At 32.1% G+C, this 23914-nt stretch overlaps 3 protein-coding genes across 3 annotated transcripts; 1 reads left to right on the forward strand and 2 right to left on the reverse strand.

Moving 5' to 3' along the window:
- Positions 1-737: 737 nt before the first annotated feature.
- On the forward strand, positions 738-1800 carry LOC117906214 (transcription factor MYB73-like). Its single transcript, XM_034819189.1, has one exon. The coding sequence runs from the start codon at positions 960-962 to the stop codon at positions 1608-1610; it is 651 nt and encodes a 216-aa protein (XP_034675080.1). The 5' UTR covers positions 738-959; the 3' UTR covers positions 1611-1800.
- A 3471-nt stretch (positions 1801-5271) lies between these two features.
- Positions 5272-10704, reverse strand: LOC117905390. The gene is made up of 4 exons (XM_034818320.1): positions 10533-10704; positions 10188-10443; positions 5834-6030; positions 5272-5744 (listed from the first exon to the last, which is right to left on the reverse strand). The coding sequence occupies exons 1-4, from the start codon at positions 10702-10704 to the stop codon at positions 5485-5487; spliced, it is 885 nt and encodes a 294-aa protein (XP_034674211.1). The 3' UTR covers positions 5272-5484.
- Positions 10705-16763: 6059 nt separating this feature from the next.
- On the reverse strand, positions 16764-17546 carry LOC117907594. Its single transcript, XM_034821188.1, has 2 exons — positions 17370-17546; positions 16764-17273 (listed from the first exon to the last, which is right to left on the reverse strand). The coding sequence occupies exons 1-2, from the start codon at positions 17539-17541 to the stop codon at positions 17014-17016; spliced, it is 432 nt and encodes a 143-aa protein (XP_034677079.1). The 5' UTR covers positions 17542-17546; the 3' UTR covers positions 16764-17013.
- Positions 17547-23914: the final 6368 nt, after the last annotated feature.

Below are 23914 nucleotides of genomic sequence, written 5' to 3' on the forward strand. Positions count from 1 at the left end.
TCACGTGAGATTCTTCCAGGCTGTGAGTGGGGCCCTTCATACGTGGAAGATGTTGAAATCATCTTCAAATTGGGTTTATTTTAAGGGGTTAATTATAGGGGAGGGATTTGTTTTAGGGGAGTTACTTTGGGCGGGTGGATGGGAGCCGTTGATCTGGGGGACTGAGGCTATGGATTTGGGGCTTCACAGCTGTAAGTCTGCAAAGTAGTCAAAAAGGGATGGCCCCCACTTGCCGTTTAGCTTAATGTGTTCCACAGCTCTGCATTTCTTGTCATGTTTTAAACGCTCCTGATAAGCTTGAGCCTTGAGACCGCACGAGAATGATTTTATTCTTTTTTTTTTTTTCCTTTTTTTTTTTCTTTTTTTTTTTTTTCACCTCTCCCAATTTTCATTATTGCCCCTAAATTTCTCCTCCTGCTTTTCATCTCCTCACTCATGATTCTTGTCATATTTTTTATTTACGTTCAATTTATTTAATGATGAGATAAGTTTCAATCCCCTTGAAGAAGACTAGTCAGATTCTTCTCATTTGATTAAACCATGGATTTTGGAACACAGAATCAGGAAAGTATTAATAGGATTAAAAAGGAGCAGAAGCAACCTTTAACCGTCGTCTCAGTGTCACAGAGATGAGAGAACCAAAAGAGGGAAATAAAATAAAAAAGAGAATGAAAGGCGACAAAATGAGATCAGACTTCAGAGATGGCAGAAAATAAAAAGATGTAGGATTAACAGGGTGCGCATCTACGCACCGGTTGAGGTTCGAACCACCCCCCACCAACTTTACAAGAGGATGTTTCCAAGAAGTACCCGCTTTGAAGCAAAAAGGGCATAGCCCCTCACTAAGTGCATGTACCTCTCCCCTTCCCTTTCTCTCCATATATATTCCACACTCGTATCCCTCCTTTTCTTCATTCTGTCCAAATCCATCCTCCTTATTTAATCTTTCTTCCCTCGCGATGGAAGCAACCAACAGGTGTTCTTCTTATACCTCTTCTTCCGATTCTTCTTCTTCTGAGTCTTCTTTATCTGGAAAGCAACCCAACAAATCTGAGAGAATAAAGGGTCCCTGGAGTGCGGAGGAGGACAGAGTCCTCACTCGTCTTGTTGAGCGCTACGGTGCTCGAAACTGGTCCTTGATAAGCCGATACATAAAGGGTCGGTCGGGGAAGTCCTGCCGGCTCAGGTGGTGCAACCAGCTCAGCCCCAGTGTAGAGCATCGGCCCTTCTCTGCGGCCGAGGACGACACCATCCTCGCCGCTCATGCAAGGTACGGCAACAGATGGGCCACCATTGCCCGCCTGCTTCCGGGTCGGACGGATAATGCGGTGAAGAACCATTGGAACTCCACGTTGAAGAAGAAGCAGAGAGAGCAGAGTCAGCAGATGGAGGGGCCATCGGGATCTGGGTCCTACCCGGAAATGGAGCCCGACCCGATTACCACCTTGTCATTGGCGCCGCCGGGTGCCCACGGTTCCACACCAGAGGAGCGGCGGGCGGAGAGTTTTCCGGAGGGGTTTTGGGATGCGATGAGAGGTGTTATAGCAAGGGAGGTGAGGGATTACATGACATCCACACTCTCAGAAGCTTCTGGGTTTCATGACTGTTAAGTGTGTGTTTGTGTACTTGTTTTGGTGGTTCTTTCTTTTTTCACTTTCTTGTTAATATAGTATTCAACCACAACCGTTGAAGTTGAAGGCTTGAAGCAGCTTTCCGACACTTTCCTCACACTTTCTGTGGAATTAATGCTCAGGTTTCAATCCTAAAAGAAATTCAAAAAATTTACATTAATTTTGTCAAGAGCTGTCCCCAATCCGATCATCAATCATCTTCTTATGGCGCAAGCCTAACTAACTACCAATTCTGGAAATCTACTGCCTCGGCTTGTTTACTCAAAAAGACCCTCCTTTGTTGCCCAAGATGAAATTTTTTCAGCATCAAGAAAAAGGAAAACTACTCCATTGAGAAGGCCTTTAATTAGGATCCATTTTTCCATTTATCACCCGATTTTATTTATTTATTTTAAAAAAAAAAGAACTTTTATTTAAGATTGGTTTAACTGATTGATTTGATGCAAGTTCAATTAAGAAGTCTAATTTATTTTTTATAGAAGTTTAAACAACTTGGATTTGATGTTTAAATTACATTTAAAATTTATAGTATAAAACATAATAAATGTAAATAATAATTCATTATTTTAATAAAAATCTATGAAGTATATATAACAATAAATATAAGAAAAATTATATCAAATATTAAATAATTATAAATCATGATAGTGGTAAGTTTTAAAATATTAGTTTGATTCTTTAATTTAATCAATTTCGATTAAATTGGACTGATATTATCATTGATTAATTCATGATCTAAATGTCATACCAATTCCATACATATATAGCCTGAAATGCCCATTTCATCAATGGGTGGGCCAAAAAGCCCATCAATTCAGTGAATTTAAAAAACCCACGTGCTACAATGATCGGGATAAAGGTTCGTGATCTTGTAAGGATAAATTAACTCCGAAAACATTTGGATTACAAGTTACAACTTATCTGCATGAAATTGGAATTACTGGTAATCACTTATCCGTAATACGACATTAAACTAGATTAATTTAAGTCAAAAAAATATTTTAAAATTCATTGACTTAATTGGATGAAAAAGTAATAGACTAATTTGAATCTAATCTCATCGAAGCATAATAATTTTTCTCCTTTAATTTTTTTTAAAAATTTATTTCTAATCATTTCTTTGCTATATTTTCCAAATTATACACTATATAATATTTAATATTTAAATATACAAATTATATTCAATAGTGAAAACACGTTTTTTTTCCATCCCTTTATTAAGAAAAATATGAAAGTCAGGGACGAATGATCTGGGTTAAACGACAAAATTGGTTTTTATCCGATGCCAATGGAATCAAAATGTCTGAAGTGAATTCAGCTCAAGAACTTAAAAATTTTAATAAATAAAATTTAAAATTTCAGTTTTAAGAGCTGGCAGTTCTCAATGAATGTCCGACTTTAAGGCGACATTTCCAGTCACTTTCATTTTTTTAATTACGGCATGCATGTACAAAACGTGCAGAAGTCTCGACCAGTTATGCTTTTCATCCCAAACAAACACACTACGGTCCACCACTAAAACCTTTGCTAAGATTTGGAATCGCCTCCGCAGCATTAAAGTCAAGAATTTCAGGCGGAGCAAAATCTTCCCCACTTTTCGTGCTCTCAATTATTCACCGCCCGCCCAACTCCAAGTTTGTCGATTTTACTATCTTTACATTTCTTCATTAATTTGAGCTCACACGACATCAAATCCGATGTAACGTTTCTTAAAATTGCAAAATAACTTTCGGTATAATCAACTATTAAAATTAGGTTTACTTTAATTAAATATTAGATTAAGAAGGTGTTTAATAAAATTTAATACTTATTATTTAATAATTTAAGTTAATTTTAAGTTAAATTATATTAAAATTATAAACTTAAAATTTATTATTTAATTTTTATTTTAAGTATTAATGTTGATTAATAAAATTAATTTAAAATTTAATTTAAATCATAAAATTAACATATTTCTTTTCATAAATTATAATTATGATAAATGGGTTGAGTAATAATTGAGGAGGTTATGAAGTAGTAAAAGATATTGTATAAGTAATTAAGGTAAATGAGGGTAAAAAGGTAAAATTAAAATATGGACTTAAAAATAAGTTAATTTTTTTGTACTTATCACTTGTTTTTTACTTTAATTTGTGTTATTAAGTTATTTTATCAAATATACTTAATTTATTTAATGACTTAAATTAAGTTATTAAGTCGGTTTAAGTTATTAAGTTTATTTATCAAACACCTACTAACTTGTTAACTTAAAACTTATTTCAAATTATCAAATTGACATATTTATCTTCATAAATTATAATTGAAACAAAAGGTAAAGTAATAACAAAGATCACGGAATAACAAAAAAAATTATTAAAATAATTAGGGTAAATGATGGTAAAAAATAAAATAAATAAATATATTTAAGAATAAATTAATCATTTTTACTTATTACTTAAAATTATTTTTTTTTTATTTTAATTCATGTCATTAATTTATTTTATCAAAAGTATTTAATTTTTTTAATAACTTAAATTAAATTATTATGTTACCTTAAGTTATTAACATGATTTATTAAACACCCATCAAACACAATCATTAAGATTTTAAATTCTAAGCAATTTTTTTATGAAGATGACTGATATCATTGATTTACTTTGTGGCAGACTCTTATAACATAATATTTCCTAATGTGTAGATGTTCACAAAATCAGAATTATTTAGAATATGTTTAAAAAACAACTCTTTCTAAGCTTATATAACTTAATAATATTATTTTCTTTACTCTCTTTTCCTTAAGAAAAAAAAATGACTTAATAACCCAAACATACTTTTAGGTCATTTGAAAGCTGAAGAGTAGTAAAGTGTGGGGTAATTTAAAGACCTCACACTTTAAAATGACTTAATACCCATATATAGGAAATACGATAGTAATTTTACGAAAAACGATGTAAAAAAATTGAATTTGTTTCAAAATCTCATTTGGACTATATTACATTAAATTATTTTCAACTGGTCAATTTTTATATAACCAAAAATTTGATTTTTTTGAATGATTGTGTGAGTAATTCCAATTACAAAAAGAATAATGGAGAAGTAACAATGTTCTTCAAAGTCATTTGGAACAAGTTGATAAGATCCCTTTTTACGTCCCCATGTTCCTCCCATGTGGCGACATGGGGGCGAAAAAAGGAAAGAAAGGGTGGAGTTTCTCTTGCTTTTGGCATAGCAGGCCCCCAATGGGAGGCCCGTATCGCACGACGGGCTATTAGCTCAATGGTAGAGATGAAGAGTTGGATGACAAAAAAATCAATTTCCTTCCAAATTTGAACTACACTACATTACATTATATCTGTATCATTGATCAATTTTTATATGACATTAAATTTGATATTATGTGTATGAAAATTTTGATTGCAAGTCAACCTTATAAATAAGCACATAGTATGTTTATTGAGAATAAACATATTGGACTTCTAAAACACAACTTTTGATCTTATAATATTCTAAATTTAAGTTCAAAAATATTTGAAAGGGCGGATGCACAAAACTCGCCCGATTATGTTCTTTTTGTCCCGGTTTCGCTTTCTTAGTACACCCGCGCCTAGACCAATTATTGATGATGCTAAAAGGTTGAAAACGTGATAGATGTAGGCAGTAGTTGACAATACAAACAACCCAATTTCATACGACAAGTCAACAACGTGCGTACGCGCAATCCGTTTACATATTCCTAGAACGAAGAAGGAGAGAATAATCTCTTGTTTATTTAAATATCAATTGGGTCCATCCCAAATGATTATTTTCTACTGAGATAAAGTGATAAACAGTAATGTAAGGGAAAGAAAACCTTCCTAGCCCTTTTTTGTTAGCGTCATTTTCCCAAGTGAGGCAAAGGCACAGCAAAGAACTTCATGTGACCATTCACGCACTGAGAACCATGTTCCTCTCCGGAGGCAAAATAGTGAGGTCTCGAGTTTGTGAGCTCAAACACAAACCCCTTCCCACCACCTTGCTGCGGATTAGCCAACAGCTTCGCTTGACTGAAGTCGCAAGTTACAAAGCTCCAAAGGTTTGGTAGCAAGTACACGCTATGCCGTGGGTTGTTCTTGCTTGGTGGATTATACTTGAACACTGCAGATAATTAGTAAAAACATCAAACCCAAGATTTGCAATAAATAATAATTTTCGGAGTATCCATATCGGAAATATATGGTTCTGACCTAGCTTATCATATATGTGGAAGGGGCCATGTTGGATAGACCAATAGGTGTAGTTGAAGCCGTAGTGCCAGTGATCAGACCCTCCAACTACTATGGTGTCAGCCTCGCTAACTGCCACCATACATGCAGTTAGAAGAAGGATGAGTCCGGGTGCGGCAAAGCTGGTACCCATCTTCATTTTCTTTGCTGGAATGAGCCTGATTAGCAACTCAAGCAGAATGAGATGGTGGGAGATGGAAGTGTAACCTTATGGGCCGGTCTACATATAGGGTCTTTGGCCACACTGTTCGATGCCTTATTTTCTACCTTGGTGGCAGAAGGTGGACGAGAAAAAGTTGTAAAGCTTATGGGCCAATTCTGTATTTGCATGATTATGCTCAGCACCAAGGTTTAATTTATAATTATTTAAGTAGTTCTTTTTCCTCAACTATACACCTCTTCTAGATGCCGCATATCAGTGGTGGCAGAGACCTGTATAAGATAGCCAGTGGAAAAGAGAGGGTATCAACTTTAGTGGTACAAATTTCTTTGGCAGATGGATTGGAAAGTATTAAAGTATTCGTACATATAAATCCCAATATCTACATCAATCCAATCAAAACATTCGATGGGCTATAATTCTTAAACGGGAGAATTACCAAAAGGGCGGATTGGGTAGAACAATTATTATAAAGGGTGGTATCTTTTAATAATTTTTTGGGGAGGACTTTAATAAACTTAATATACCAAAATTGTCCTTTAACTAAAACTTTTAAAATTCAAAGCATTTAAAGCACTTCACTTGATTTGTCAATACATTTATGGTGCATGGTTCCACATTTATAGTAATTATTAATATTTAAATTATAAATCAAAATTTTGGGTTTAACCCTTACAATTATATATAATTTGTTATTTAAATTTACTATTTAAAACAAAAATATTTTTAAAAAATATTTTCAAAATATTATTTATTGTTTTTTTACCTTTTTTTATTTTTATTTTAATTTTTAATTTTATGAAGAAAAAAATAAATTTTATAATTATACAATAAAAATGATGATTTATATATATATATATATATATATATATATATATATATATATATATATATATATATATATATATATATATATATATATATATATATATATATATATTATAATTTTAAATTGATAAATTATGTTTTTGTATTAAATTTAAGGAAGATAAAATGTTTATTTTTTCATTCAGATTCTCTAAAAAGAATAAGAAAATGATAGAGAATGTTTAATCAATTTTTATTTTTATAATAAAATAATTTAAAAAAATTTATATGATTTTTTTTCCTTTGCATAATGTTTTTTTTTCATATTTTTTTTTTCAATGCATTGAGTGGATGATGTTAATATATTTGATATGTTGAATATTAATAAGGTATAAAAGATGATCCTCAAGATTATTACTTTTATTATAAAATACAGGTACAACAAAAATATGTTATAATTACAATATAAATACACTTACATTACAATACATTACAATAATACCTAATTAAGAAATTTATGAAATTTTTTATAAAAATGGTAATTTTGTATGATCATACCATATTTCACAGCATACATGTATCATAAATAATTTATGAAATCAAATGAAATACTAATTTGAATTCATGTAGTTTATATATAAATATATATATATATATATACACACACAAAAATTATTAAATAATTTCAAAATATTAAATAAATGTTGTTAATATATTAATACAACTTGTTAATACCAATAGAGTATGAATAAACATTTTTAGAATTATTATTTTTGTAATGAAATATAGGTACGACATAAATGCATCATGTTTACAATATAAATACACTATCATTACAATATATTACAACATAATCTAATTTATTTTTATTTAATTTTTTTACATGCTATATTACCCAATGAATAATTGTGAGTTATTCTATTTAATAGGTGTGTGTTAGTCAATTAAATATTTATATATTATTCAATTGATGAGTGCTCGTAAAAAATAATTATTCATTATATTATGATAACAAAATTTTTAATTATATGTTTTATATAAAAAACGATATAATAACTTTAGGATATGGTTTTTATTTATGAGATATTAATTTTTTTTTTTTACAAAGTTCTTTAAAAAATCTCAATTTTTTTGAAAAAAAAAATAGCAAATTTTTAAACAGTAAATTGTTACCGTTAATTGTCTATCAACCTGTACTTATCATCATGTATGGACCCCACATCATTTATCAATACGTATTTATCATTATGTATGAACCCACATCATTGACAATCCAATTTATTGTCCTATAAAAGAGTGAGCCTTCATGATCATTATTTTTTCCAATCCACTTTTTGGGTAATTCTCCCTTCTTAAATTCAGAGGCACAACCATCCTAGGAAAGTAACACTGAAATAACCTACCAAAAGCGCAGTACGTTCAAATGGGCACAGTCTCGCTTATGTATGATGTTCAATTCTACTTATGACTTCTAGATTGTTGCATTTCTAAAATTTATACTTGGTTGTGTTCCCAACATTTTTCCAAATCATGAGACGACTCCACTTTGAAGGTGGCTTGCGGTTTCGAAGAATAGTTTGCAGACTTTTAAACCATGGCTCCCCGAATCATGGCCGCTTTATTTGACGAAACTTGAGTGCTAACTGGAACTAACCAATGACAATGAGCTTTAGTGTATAGCTAGCTTCTAGATAGCAATGGTGGCACCTCCATCCACATGATTCCGCCACACACCACTTATTATTTATAGTCGGGGTACCTGTGTATATCACATTGCTAGGAAAATTTGGCAAATTTTGGGTTGGAAAGAAAACCATTCGTCGTAGAAATTAATTCTGTGGTCAAGTCTCCATTTTCCTAGTGGCTCCATTTTTGAGATGGATTACCTTTCACAATTACGGAAGGCAAATGGATGGATATCTTCAAGCTCCACAACTCTCCAAAAACTGGGGTGTGCACGTCCTTCGGCGTTGCTCTTTCAAGTCTTAACTCTTTAAGTGCATTGAAATCAACAACTTTTTGGGATACTTAACTTGTCCACATGCCTACTCTCAATTTATCAGATCATGACTTTTTGGATCCCTTATCCACCCTTTATTTTTAATCATTTTTAATATTTATATAACTATTTTCTAAAATAATTATAAAAAATTAAAAATAATTAAAAAATATTCTTTAGAATCTCCATGTTTCTTATATTTAAAAACAAAAAACCGTTTTATATTTTTTCATTATTAAACTTTTTTTTTCTAATTTTATTTTAAAGAATAAAAATTATTTTTCAAACGACTCTAAACTGGATCTATATTTGTTTTCATTTTTCTTTTTTCTTTTTTTCTGACTAATTTATTATTTGTTAATGTCAGGACACAAGCAATAATAAAATTAATGAACAGAAAATATTATAATTTTTATTTCTTTGTATGGTATTTCCTTTCCAAGGTAGGTAAAGTCAGGAAAGTTGACCAGGATGTCCACAGAGTTCAAACTTCCGCCAAAGGGTAGAATCAATGGGCATAGCGTGGACCCAAGAGTTGACATCATTCACTTGAGTGTACACATGCTACCAGAAAAATATGCTGTGGAAACTTGGCTTGGATTAAAAAATCCTTGGCCATACAGCAATGAAGACAATACTTGTCAAAAAGTGGTACACGACTCCTACATAATTTGGTCTTCCTTTTATTTTTCACTTATGTCTTATTTATTTATATGATACTCTAATATTTTCTTATACTTTTGTTTAATTTCATTTATTTGCAATATCAAATCTAAATTATATATTTTTAACAGTTGAGATCACTCAGACATTTAAAAAAAAAAATTGTATTTAGTCGGACAAAAATGTTAATTGATTGGTTTTAAGCAAATAATTATACTTCACAATTAAAACTTTTTAAATTAAGTTATTTTTTGTCTCAACTTTCTTTTTTTACTTTATATCACATGAGTATAATCCGAGTGTTTGATAAATTAACTTAATAATTTAATTTATATAAATTTTTTTTAACATAATTTTAAATTTAAATAAAAATAAATTAATTATTTTAACTTAATATTTAGAGTCATTTTTAACTTTAACATGTAACCTTAAGTTATTTTAATGATTACATTTAATCTATTTAATAATTTAACTTAAATTATTAAATCTTACTAAATTAATTTATCAAATACTAGGCCATCAAAAGCAGATGAGAAAAATCTCTGATATTTATGATCAATTGGATCCACATCCCAAATGATTCCATTATTCTCAATAAGCAAGCAAAAGTTGTAGACACGTATAAACGAAAACGGGAAGCATGCGGCCACTGTGCCATCCCTTGCGTTGTTGAAATCTATCATCATTTTCCCCAGCGAGGCAGAGGCACAGCAAAGAATTTCATCCGCCCATCTCCGCATTGGGAACCATCTTCCTCTCCTGAAGCAAAATAGTGAGGCCTCCAGTTTGTGAGCTCAAACACAAACCCCTTCCCACCACCTTGCTGCGGATTAGCCAACAGCTTCGCTTGACTGAAGTCGCAAGTTGCAAAGCTCCAAAGGTTTGGTAGCAAGTATACGCTATGCCGTGAGTTGTTCTTGCTTGGTGGATTATACTTGAACACTGTAAATAATTAGTAAAAACATAAAACCCAAGATTAGCAATAAATAATAATTTTCGGAGTATTCATATATAAAGTATATAGTTCTGACCTAGCTTATCATTTATGAAGAAGGGGCCATGTTGGATAGACCAATAGGTGTAGTTGAAGCCGTAGTGCCAGTGTTCAGACCCTCCAACCACTATTGTGTCAGCCTCACTAACTGCCACCATGCATGCAGTTAGAAGAAGGATGAATCCAGGTGCGGCAAAGCTGGTACCCATCTTCATTTTCTTTGCTGGAATGAGCCTGGTTAGCAACTCAAGCAGAATGAGATGGTGAGAGATAAAAGCGAAAGCTTATCGGCCGGGTCTATATATAGGGGCTTTGGCCACACTTTTCTACCTTAGTGGCCGAAGGTGGACGAGAAAAAGTTGTAAAGCTTAGGGGTCAATTCTGAATTTGCATGATTATGCTCAATACCAAGGTTTAATTTATAATTATTTAAGTAGTTCTTTTTCCTCAAATACATAGAAAGAGTGTAAATGTGAAAAGGTGCTTTAAGTGTTTTAGCGTGTCACACATAGGAAAAAGTTGTGGAAATATATGGGAGAATCTTGCATATACATGGGGGCCAAGCTCATTTGAGTGGGGCTTTAAGCTGGTTGGGTCAGAATTCCTTAATGCGCATCTCGTCTACACACGCATCTTGCGCACCAGGGTCGGGGAAGAGGGGGAGGGAGGTATTTCCTTCCTTCCGCAGCGTCTCGTTGGGACTGTGTTAGTGACCTATAAAAGTAGGTCTCCCACAACTCTCCTTACACCAATTTTTTCATAAAATTTTTCTGTTCATCATCAGCCTTTTTGAATTCATACATCTATCTAGATGAATATTTCTGAACCCAAGCTGTACACGTCTCGCCTATAGAGTGCACCCAAGGCGAGATTCAATGGTTGTTGGATCTTGGAGATAGACTACTGGTACCCTAGTGCACGGGTTCCTCTTCGAGGAGGGTGGATCTATTTCAGAGACAATATATTGCCACGCCTTAACCTATCACTTATAAGTTTTCAATTCCCCTCTTTAGGTTTTTTGCTTGTGTGTTTTGGGCCAGTCCTCTGTTTGATACCCTTAGAACAACAATCTTGAAATAGATCAATGGAAGCTTCCCTAGTTCACACACGTCCTGACACATCTAAGATTGATCCCTTCAACGGGACATTCTTCAAGAGATGACAAGAAAAGGTTTTCTCAACAATTGATGTAGTGAACTTGGGACACATTTCGACTAACCCAAAACCAGAAGATGGTTCTGAATTGTTGCTTATTTAGGAAACTGATAATAAACAAGTTATACATGTTATTCTTAGTACTCTTTCTACTGAACTTTTTGACGTTTATTGTCAATACAAAATTGCAAAAGAAATTTGGGATGTAATGAATAAAAAATATATTTTGGAAGATGCAGGAACTCAAAAATATGCCATAGAGAATTTTAGAAATTTCCAAATGACCGAGGATAGAGATCATGTATCATCTCAAATCCATGACTACCACTTGTTGATTAATGACTCAGCTATTGAAGACATTAAATTTCCTGAACCTTTTGTGGTTGGTTACTTAGTAGAAACTTTTCAAAAGTCTTGAAAAGACTACAAAAATAATATGAAATATAAAAGGAAATAAATGTCTCTAGAAAATGTCATAATCCATATTAGGATTGAGGAACAAAACCGAAATAAGGACAATGTTGAGAAAGCTAAGGAACTGTTTTCTAAGGCTAATGTAGTAGAAGAAAAACTCAAATAAAAAAACAATAGGTTCAGAAATCAAAGCTATGGGACCAAGCCCAATGCAACAAACAAGGTTCAGAACCCAACTATTAAAAAATGGGGTAATTGCTTTGTCTGTGGAAAACCTGGACATCATGCAGGTCAATGCCGCCATAGGAAGAGAATTGAGAAGTCCAATTCAAAGGTAAATCTGGCAGAGACAAGGTGATCACAACAGTAGTCTCATCTGAGGTGAGCTTGGTCACCAATATGAAGGATTGGGTGGTAGATTGTGGGATTACCAGACACATCTATGACACCAGAAGTGCATTTGCTTCTTATACCACTATAAAGGAAGAAGAGGAACAAGTGTTCATGGGTGATTCTAGATCTACCCTAGTGTGTAAATCAGTGTCAACTCCTTATGACCCCAGCTCATAGCTGAAGAAAAATAAAGAACACAATGTTGCCCAAACTGAGTATGCTCAAATCATAGGGAGCTTAATGTACTTAACAAATTGTACCAGACCTAATATTGCTTATACAGTAGGTGGATTGAGTTAGTACACCCAAAGCCCTAATTAAAATAATTGGACTATTGTTCATAGAATACTTAAGTATTTGAGAGGCACCACTAACTATGGTTTGTGCTATAGTGGATTTCCAAGTGTCCTTGAAGGATTTAGTGATGCAAATTGGATCTTGGATTCAGATGAGATGAAATCCACTAGTAGATATATTTTCACCCTTGGTGGAGGTGTAGTTTCTTGGAAGTTTGCCAAGCAAACTTGCATTACTCGGTCTAATATGGAGACTAAGTTTATTGCCTCAGAAAAGACAAGTTCTGAGGCTAAGTAGCTTAGAAACCTCTTAGTAAATATCTCTTTATAGATAAAACCAACCTTGTTTGTGTGTATGCATTGTGATAACCAAGCTACAATTGCTAAGGCTAAGAATAAAATATTTAATGTGAAGAACAGACATGTATGCCTAAGACACGATATTGTGCGACAACTGCTTGAAACAAGGGTTATATCCATAGAATTTGTGAGGTCAGAGTTAAGTTTGGTCGATCCTTTGACCAAACCACTAAATAAGAAACTAATGGAAGAAACATCGATGGGGATGGGGCTTATGCCTATTATAGAAGTCAAGAATGGTGATAACCCAACCTATTAGAATGGAAATTCCATGCAGTAGGTTCATATGGGTAATAACAAATCACTTGTTGACTTGAGGTGCTCTATCAACTTTAATTGTATGATAGTCTATTCTTATGGTGTAGATAGAGCGTATTCTACATTGACTAAGGTTGAGTGTTTTACTCTTAATGAATATCATATTCCTTATGGATGGTATGTTTAATGTAGAACATACTTGATGGATTTACCTATATGAGAGTGAAGGTGGGGCCGTTTCTTATGAGAACTTAGGCAGATTCTCTAGAGCTCTCTCTCATGAATATCCAAGTAAGACATATGACTTACTTGTGCCAACCTGTTTTGTACAGCTCCTAGTGTAATTGAGAAAACCAATGTGGATAAAGGTCCCTTGAGTTACATTAAAAAACACTGGTTCATAGAAATTTACTTTCACTATGTTTTGTGATTCAATACTTATTTGTCCTAAAACTGGTTCATAGCCTTTGGGCACCCATACTGATGCATTGGATTCTTTTTTCCTCCAAATTTTTTCTTCCTTCACGTCTATACTCTGTAGGGATTGTAGGAAGAGTGTAAATATGAAAAGATGCTTTAAGTGTTTTAGTTTGTCCCACATAGGGAAAAGATGAACACCTTTAATGGGTTTATTAACAAGCTCACTTTCCTTAACTTAATGGGCTTGTGGAGAGGTATTAGAGAGTCTCGCACGCTCATGGGGCCCAAACCCATTTGAGTGGGGCTTTGGGCTAGTTGGGCCATAATTCCTTAATGTGCGTCACATCCACACATGCATCACAGTCAGGGGGGTCCCTCCCTTCTCCACCCCCCCTTCCCCTCTACGTACGCGCGTGACCTCGACAAATTTTTACAAAACAAATTATTTTTTAATTTAATTTTATTTTGTTTGACTTAATCTTTTATTTTTGCCCAACTCTTTGGGAACAGTCCCATTGGGATTGTGTTAGTGGTTTTGATTACAAGTAGAGTCTTGTTGGGACTGTGTTAGTGGCCTATAAAAGTAGGTCTTCCACAATTCTCCTTACACCAATTTTTTTAGAAAGTTCTTCTGTTCATCACCGTCCTTGTTGCATTCATACATCTATTTGGAGGAATATTTTTGAACCCGAGCTATACACGTCTCGCCTATAGAGTGTACCTAAGGCGAATTTCAATGGTTATTGAATCTTGGAGATAGACTACTAGTACCCTAGTGCACCGAGTTTGTCTTCGAGAAAGGTGGATTTATTTTAAGGACAGTGCGTTATCACGCCTCAGCTTATCATCGATAAGTTTCCAGTTCTCCTCTTTCTGTTCTTTGCTCGTGTGTTTTGGGCTAATCCTCTTGTTAATACCCTTATAACAACAAAATATACACCTCTTCTAGATGCTCAGTGGTGGCAGAGCCATGTATGAGATAGTTGTGGAAAAGAGAGGGTATCAACTTTAGTGGTACAAATTTCTTTGACAGATGGATTGGAAAGTATTAAAGTATTCATACATATATATCCCAATATCTACATCAATCCAATCAAAACATTTGATGGGTTATGATTCTTAAATTCAGAGGCACAACCATCCAAGGAAAGTAACACTGAAATAACCTACCAAAAGCGCAGTAAGTTCAAATGGGCACATTTTCGCTTATTTATGATGATCAATTCTATTTATGACTTCTAGATTGTTGCATTACTAAAATTTTTACTTAGGTGTGTTTCCAACATTTTTCCAAATCATGAGACGACTCCACTGTGAAGACCTGGCTTGCTGTTCCGAAGAACAGTTTGCAGACTTTTAAACCATGGCTCCCCGATTCATGCATTTCCTTTCCTTTTTCTAATGAATGGGATTCGTTGGAATTCTAGTAGTGGTCGCTTTATTCGATGAAACTTGAATGCTAACTGGAACTAACCAATGACAATGAGCTTTAGTGTATAGCTAGCTTCTAGATAGCAATGGTGGCACCTCCATCTACATGATTCCACCACACACCACTTATTATTTATAGTCAGGGTACCTGTGTATATCACATTGCTAGGAAAGTTTGGCAGATTTTGGGTTGGAAAGAAAACCATTCGTCGTGGAAATTAACTTGTGGTCAAAGTCTCCATTTTCCTAGTGGCTCCATTTTTGAGATGGATTACCTTCACAATTACGGAAGGCAAATGGATAGATATCTTGAAGCTCCACAACTCTCCAAACTGGGGTGTGCATGTCCTTCGGCGTTGCGCATTACGCTCTCAAGTCTTAACTCTTAAGTGCATTGAAATCAACGACTCTCATGCCTACTCTCAATTTATCAGATCATGACTTTTTGAATCCCTTATCAATCTTTTATTTTTAATCATTTTTTATATTTATATAACTATTTTCTAAAATAATTATAAAAAAATTAAAAACAATTAAAAAATATTCTTTAGAATCTCCATATTTCTTATATTTAAAAACAAAAAACTGTTTTATATATATATTTTTTATTATTAAACTTATTTTTCTATTTTTTATTTTAAAGAACAAAAATTGTTTTTCATAACGTCTCCAAACAGGATCTATATTTGTTTTCATTTTTTTTTTCTGACTAATTTATTATTTGTTAATGTCAGGACACAAGCAATAATAAAATTAATGAACAGAAAATATTATAATTTCTATTTCTTTGTATGGTATTTCCTTTCCGAGCTAGGTGAAGTCAAGAAGGTTGACCAGGATGCCTACAGGGTTCAAACTTCCGCCAAAGGGTAGAATCAACGGGCATAGCATGGACCCAAGAGTTGATATCAGTCACTTGAGTGTATACACATGCCACTAGAAAAATATGCTGTGGAAACTTGGCTTGGATTAAAAAATCCTTGGGTATACAGCAATGAAGACAATACTTGTCAAAAAGTCGTACGCAACTCTTACATAATTTGGTCTTCCTTTTATTTTTCACTTATGTCTTTTTTATGTATATGATACTCTAATTTTTTTTTCTTATACTTTTATTTCATTTATTTGCAATATCAAATCTAAATTATATATTTTTAACGATTGAGATCACTCGGACATTAAAAAAAAAATTGTATTTAGTCAAACAAAAATGCTAATTAATTGATTTTAAAGAAATAATTAAAAACTAAGTTGTTTTTTGTCTTAGCTTTCTCTTCTTATTTCACACTACTTGAACAGAATAAGAGAGTGTTTGATAAATCAATTTAATGATTTAATTTATATTAATTTTAATTTTTTTTGGCATAGTTTAAAATTCAAATAAGAATAAATTAATTATTTTGATTTAACATTTAAATTCATTTTTTATTTTAATATATGACATTAAATTTTAATAATTACGTCTAATCTATTTAATAATTTAACTTAAATTATTAAATCACTTTAAATCATTAAATTGATTTACCAAATTAGGTCTAAGATTTACTTAACACAACACAAACTGGTTTATTCCATATTAGAAATCAACAACACATCCTTTTGACATATTTCTCACACTAATACGCCATCAGAAGCAGAAGAGAAAAATCTCTGATTATTTATGATCAATTGGATCCACATCCCAAATGATTCCATTATTCTCAATAAGCAAGCAAAAGTTGTAGACACGTATAAACGAAAACGGGAAGCATGCGGCCACTGTGCCATCCCTTGCGTTGTTGAAATCTATCATCATTTTCCCCAGCGAGGCAGAGGCACAGCAAAGAATTTCATCTGCCCATCTTCGCATTGGGAACCATCTTCCTCTCCTGAAGCAAAATAGTGAGGCCTCCAGTTTGTGAGCTCAAACACAAACCCCTTCCCACCACCTTGCTGCGGATTAGCCAACAGCTTCGCTTGACTGAAGTCGCAAGTTGCAAAGCTCCAAAGGTTTGGTAGCAAGTATACGCTATGCCGTGAGTTGTTCTTGCTTGGTGGATTATACTTAAACACTGCAAATAATTAGTAAAAACATCAAACCCAAGATTAGAAATAATTTTTGGAATATATATCCATATTGAGCCCTGCATTTGTAATTAAGTACCAACCTAGCTTATCATTTATGTAGAATGGGCCATGCTGGAGAGACCAACCGGTGTAGTTGAAGCCGTAGCGCCAGTTCTCGGACCCTCCAACCACAATGGTGTCAGTCTCACTGACTGCCAACGAACATGCAGTAAGAAGAAGGATGAGTCCAGGTGCTGCAAAGCTGACACCCATCTTCATTTTCTCAAGCTATAGATTACTGGAATATTGGGTTATGGGCCTGATTAGAAACTTGTAATGCAGAACGAGAAGGTGGGATATGGAAGTGTAAGCTTACGGGGGGGTCTATATATAGGGGACTCTGGCCAAACTGTTGGGGCGGAATTGCCTTATTTTCTACGTTTGTGGGCAAAGGTGGATGAGGAAAAAATGTACAGCTTTTGACACAATTCTCTAATTTCATGATTATGATTTATACCAAGGTTTTATCTCAGTTTCATTCTTTTTCCTCAATTCCACCTCTTCTAGATGCCGTATCTCAGCGCTGGCTGAGGCCAACATGGTGATGTAACAAGCAGAAAAGAGAGGGCATAACCGCCAATTCAAAGGTTGACGAGTACTAAACTCAGTCACCCACTTCTTTTAAAGAAAGTGATGGTGTGATGAAGATGAGTGAACCTTCAAAGTCATCCAATACAACTAATTGGGATTGGTCTCTGACTATCGTAAACCTTTAAAGAGTTGAACGGGGGATCGACGTAAATTCCTCTTACTACTTGCAAGCTGAATATCATACACCCTTCAAAGTGCAAGCGGACGGGAGAAATTCTCATCAAATAAACAAACATCGCGAGAAACGTTTATGATGCCTCATCATATGATTTCATAAACCAATAATAAATATGTTAGTTTTCTTTAACGTGCAAGTGGGTTATTTTATTATTTATTATCTTTAAAAAATAATTATGATGAGCTTATTTTATTATCTTTTATTTAATTTAAAAGATAATTATAATTAATAATATTAAATACTAAAATCTTATTGGTCGAATGAGAATATATTTTTTAAATAATTGTTCACAATAGAACATAAAAGAAGACACTATTTAGATTTGGTCTTCTATATCCCATTTATGTACAATTTTTTTCTATCGGGTCAAAAGAGAGAAAACTATTTTTTCTTTCTAATTTAATCTTCTCTGTAAAGAACTTCTCTTAAAGATCGATCTTATATTTTCTTAATTATTTATTAAAATCATAATTATAAAGTTTTAAGATTTGAGAATCAGGGTTATGATTATTACGTATGAATTAAAAAAACCTAACAAAGTAATCATCAAAATATCCTCATCTGACCATGAGAACTCTTCTCTTTTATACTCGCCAATGACAAAAATACTGCTAAAATACCTGAAAATCAGGCCTCCAACGTCCAGAAGAGGTCCATTTGAAGTGCCTCATAGGACAGTTGAGAATTAACGAGGAATGAGATGACAGTGATGAGAGTGTTGACCAGTTTATTTGAGGTTTATAGGGAAGGAAGGGGGGAAATGTAAAGCTTTTGAATCAATTCTGTACATAGTTTCATGACTAAGGTTTTCTAGTAACAAATCCGTGGCTGATGGCTGACCAGTTCCCACAAAACCAGGCTGAACTAATAAGTTGACCACTAGATTCACTCACCATGGCACAGGCTAAAGTCATTTAAAACAACTGAATATGGGTTGTTTGGGCGGTTATAAATTCAATGAGACTTAAAACGATCAATCCACGGCATTTCTCTTTCTTCGAGTGCTTAAATCTTTCAACTGAGAAGATTAACAATAGCTGAAGGGGTTATGTGGGTTCCTTGCATCCGTCTAGCATGGGCCCTTTTTCATGCTGTGTGTGTCTTACCTGTCTAAGAAGCTGGATGGCGAAATTCTATCCTGACATCATTTATTGCTCTCCGACGGATACTAAATACTATAGTTTTGGATGATGTAACCGTTACATCGGGGCTATTCATGGGCATAAATGTTTGATTTTAAAGCACAAAAAATGTTATACACAAGTCAATTATTGATATGAAAGATAATTAAAGCACATGAAAAATATTACAACTTTGTTACAACAAATAGCCATCAGGCATTAGAATTCGGGTATAACACAAGTTCCTAAAACATTCTCGCCTCTCTCTTTCCCAAGCTAATTTAAGCTTCGAAGGGATATGCTTGAAAAAACCATTCAGATACTTCTTATTGTAAGTGCGTTGGTCATTCACTCAATGGAGGCTAGCCAAACAAGACATTATTAGCGGTGGACCAATAAATTAAATATATGCATTCCATGTAGTCTCTCTATTTCAAAATTAGCAACATCATTGTGCATTATATTATTCACAGGTTTCAAACAGATTTAATAATAAAAACATAGTTTTAAAAATCGAATCAAATTGGTTGGTTCGACTGTTGGTCGATCACAATTCCGGTTTGGTTCAGTTAATTAAATTGGTTAAGGGTTGAATCGGTGGTCGAACCGATAAAATAGACAATTCGGTCAGTTTCCTCCATATCAAATGGTTTAATCTTTTTTTTTTCTTAAGCTATTTTTTTTTAAAGCCAAAAAAACATTTTGATGCATTTTGTACCAAAATGACAACGTTTCCTAAGGGAACCATATCACTCTATGAAGAGTCCATCCGGGTTCATTTGTCATCAAGTCCAATAAGTTTTTAGTTTTATAAGTTAATGATTTTTCTCATGTCTTTTATACCCCTCAATCCCTACATATATATATATATTTTTTATCTATTTTCGATGTGGGATTAGTTAGTGAGAAGAAAAGAATTTTGCAAGTTAGGACCTTTAGATGTAAAAATTGGAACTTAAACGTTAAGCTAGGAAGCTTCTTCATTATATTATATTTGGAAATAAAAATATGTAACAAAATTAATATTTTTTTTTCAAAATTTTATTGTATAAAAGTATGAAACACTTTCACATTTATTTTTATAATAATTATATAATTTAATTAAAAATATATAAATTATTAATTAATATAATAATTTCAAAATAATAAAATACAAAATACATGCAAATAAATTAAATATTATAATTTTTTCATTTTAAATATATCTTTATATTTGAATATTATAAATGTTCTATTTAATAAAATTTAAAATATTAATACATTTATTTTTCTCTTCAACATTTAATATATGTCAAATATAAAAATGAAATATTATTAAATTCTTTAATTATATATAATTTTATTTTATTATAATTATTTAAAATTTTATATAATATATAAATTATTATTTATGACGTCACCTGTTTAACCACGGCCCAATCATCGGTTCGACTAGTAAACTGTGAACTAGTAACTTTTTTTTGTTCAATCACTTATCCAACTCTAAAAACATTGAATAAAACCCTAATAAAAAAACATTTTAGATTATATCATGAATACATTTTATAATATTATACTAAGGAAGTGTATAGTTTTTTTGTTTGAAATGTTACATTTAACTTCAAATAAATGTCATTAAATGGGTGTTTGGTAAATCAACTTAATAACTTAATTTTAGTCATTAAGTAAATTAAGTATGTTTGGTAAAATGACTTAATAGTATAACTTAAAATAAAAAACAAAAAGTAAAATTAATTAACTTATTCTTAAGTTTACATCATTATTTTACATTTTTACCCTCATTTAGCCTAATCACTTCCATGATTTCCTTTGTTATTCCACCACATTCATTGTTATTCAATCTTCTTTGCCCTAGTTATGATTTATGAGAATAAATATACTGATTTTATGATTTAAAATATGATTTAAGTCAATTTCATTAAACAACCTTAAAGTATTAAGTTTTAAGTTAATAACTTAAATATAATTTAACTTAAAATTAACTTAAGTCATTAAGTAATAAGTATTAAATTTTATCAAACACCTCACTCTCTATACTATTTGTTTTTATTGGTATTAAATATTATTTAAGTGTTAAATAGTTTGTTTCCATTAATTTTTTTAATATTGTTAATGGTTAAATCTATTTATTTGTATATATTAAAAACATCTATAAAATTAATTATTATACTCTTTTTATTTTAATTTAAAAACTAAAAATTTGAAAAAATAGTAATTAACATCTTTTTAAATATCCCACAACATCAGAATTTTTACCATAAGAAAATTTTTATGACAATTAGTGATGTAATTGGTTAACAATTAGTACGTAATTAGATCATAATTACCATCTAATTATGTTTGGGGTTGCTAAAAAATCTTATATAGTTAAACACTTATTTAGTAATTTTTGTGATGTATTTTTAAATTTATGATTGAAATATGTGTTTCAGTATTAAAATTAATTCATGAATTTATAAAATTTTAATTTGAGAATAGATTTTTAGAGTCTATTTATTATTGTTGGAGTTGGGTTTGGGTGCTCAAATGAGCTAACCCGACCTAATTAATGGGAGAAATAAGCAGAGCAATTTCTAGGAGTTTTAAAACTATCTTGCCACTATTTTTTAAAAAAAATAAAAAATTCTCTCTCTCTCTATCTCTTAATAGAAAACTCTCTTTGTGAGAACTCTCTCCATGGAAAACTAGAGAGAGAAATAATACATTTTCTCTCTCTCTTCCTGAAAACAAAGGTGAAGAAATACGTTTTCTTTTTTTCCTCGGAAAACATTAAAAAGAATAATTTTTCTTCTGAAGAAACAAAAAGTCTTTTCTCTCAAAGTTATTATGTTTTCGTCATGAAAACAAAAGTTAAAACTTTTATATTTGTAGTTTCATTCATAACTTGAGGCGAGAAATTTGGTTAATGAAACAACCAATCTGGATCTTGGGCATTTCAAAAGGTAATCGGAAATCTTATTATTCATCAATTATATATATGAAAAAAAAAATGTTATTTTATTATGATTTTTCTAATAAAATTAATTTTTATTGATTTTTCTTTTGATATTTTATGGAATATTTTTTTAAATGGTGTGCTTTCTTTACTTTCAATTTGAAAATTTAAAATTTTTATTTTAATATTTAATTAAAAATTATTAATTTGCAGTGAAGGTGTGACTTGAATACATTTTTTTGTTGTTTGTTTTTAAAAACATAAAATGACAGTTGTAAAACCAAGGTTTGGTTAATCTTGATTTTGATGATAACAAAACAAGGTTTAGAACTAATGATCATATTTCAAGTGTGATTAGGCAAGACAACTTCCAAAGTGGCAATCCAAAGACAAATCAAGTCAATGAGAAATCATGAAAAAGAAGACCCCCTCAAAGAGAAGAGTTTTTCAAGACCAAAGCTTCTTAGGATCTCTTTGTAAGGTTGTTGGTGTACTAAGACTTTCATGTATTTCATTATTTATTTATGCACCAAAATCATCCAAGAGTAATATTGTTTTATTTTATTATGATTTTTATAATAAAATTAATTTTTATTGATTTTTCTTTTGATATTTTATGGAATATTTTTTTAAATGGTGTGCTTTCTTTACTTTCAATTTGAAAATTTAAAATTTTTATTTTAATATTTAATTAAAAATTATTAATTTGCAGTGAAGGTGTGACTTGAATACATTTTTTTGTTGTTTGTTTTTAAAAACATAAAATGACAGTTGTAAAACCAAGGTTTGGTTAATCTTGATTTTGATGATAACAAAACAAGGTTTAGAACTAATGATCATATTTCAAGTGTGATTAGGCAAGACAACTTCCAAAGTGGCAATCCAAAGACAAATCAAGTCAAGGAGAAATCATGAAAAAGAAGACCCCCTCAAAGAGAAGAGTTTTTCAAGACCAAAGCTTCTTAGGATCTCTTTGTAAGGTTGTTGGTGCACTAAGACTTTCATGTATTTCATTATTTATTTATGCACCAAAATCATCCAAGAGTAATATTGTTTTAAATATCTTAAAAATTGGATGATTTCATGTTTTCAATTAAAACCTTGTATTAAATGATTTTCAAACTTGTGTTAAAAGGTTTTAAGTTGAAAAAGGTTGAGTGTTGAGCCAAAAAAATGGCTCAACCGGTTGTGCTCGTCCGGTCGAGGACCGGTTGAGGGAAGCCAAAAACTTTCTCTCTCTCCCAGTGGCCTTCTCTTCCCGGTCAAGGTTGAACCTTAACCGGTTGAGGTCCGGTTGAGGTCTGATTGAGGCCCAACGGTCACTTTTCCTAACGGCTAGTCAACCGGTCGACTCCTAACTCGACCGGTCGAACCCCCAACAGCTAGTATGACTTTTTTCTTCTATAAAAAGGCTTCAAACTTCATTGTTTCATAAGCTAAACCTTCCCAAATCTTTCTTGATTATATTTGAGCCTTGGAAGAGTATTTTTGAGTGCACCATTATTCCAAAACTTGCATATCTTTAGTGCACCATTCAATCATAGTTTCTCTTGTATCATTTGAGCTTAAAGTTCTTGTATTAGGATTTTTGAGAGATCATTTTATTTGTAAATCTTTGAGAGGAATTTTCTCAAGTGAGGGGTATCACTTGAGAGGTTGTTCAAGAGTGGGATAACTCTTGAGAAGTGTAAATGGTGCTTGGAGCCAAAAGTCCAAGAGGGTGAATTGGAACCATAATCCAATTGTAAAGAGATTGGAAGC

The sequence above is a fragment of the Vitis riparia genome, chromosome 18 (genome assembly GCF_004353265.1).
Source record: "Vitis riparia cultivar Riparia Gloire de Montpellier isolate 1030 chromosome 18, EGFV_Vit.rip_1.0, whole genome shotgun sequence".
In the NCBI taxonomy this organism is placed as follows: Eukaryota; Viridiplantae; Streptophyta; class Magnoliopsida; order Vitales; family Vitaceae; genus Vitis; species Vitis riparia.

What these genes read in the sequence shown, in the direction of transcription:
- LOC117906214 (XM_034819189.1), top strand. Translation starts at nt 960, where the DNA reads ATGGAAGCAACCAACAGGTGTTCTTCTTATACCTCTTCTTCCGATTCT.
- LOC117905390 (XM_034818320.1), bottom strand. Translation starts at nt 10,704, where the DNA reads ATGGGTACCAGCTTTGCCGCACCTGGATTCATCCTTCTTCTAACTGCA. An exon ending in CTTCATAAATGATAAGCTAG is followed by an intron (nt 10,444 to 10,532) that starts GTCAGAACTATA and finishes AATTATTTACAG; the next exon opens with TGTTCAAGTATAATCCACCA. An exon ending in CCTCTGCCTCGCTGGGGAAA is followed by an intron (nt 6,031 to 10,187) that starts ATGATGATAGAT and finishes GTTGCTAATCAG; the next exon opens with GCTCATTCCAGCAAAGAAAA.
- LOC117907594 (XM_034821188.1), bottom strand. Translation starts at nt 17,541, where the DNA reads ATGGGTGTCAGCTTTGCAGCACCTGGACTCATCCTTCTTCTTACTGCA. An exon ending in CTACATAAATGATAAGCTAG is followed by an intron (nt 17,274 to 17,369) that starts GTTGGTACTTAA and finishes AATTATTTGCAG; the next exon opens with TGTTTAAGTATAATCCACCA.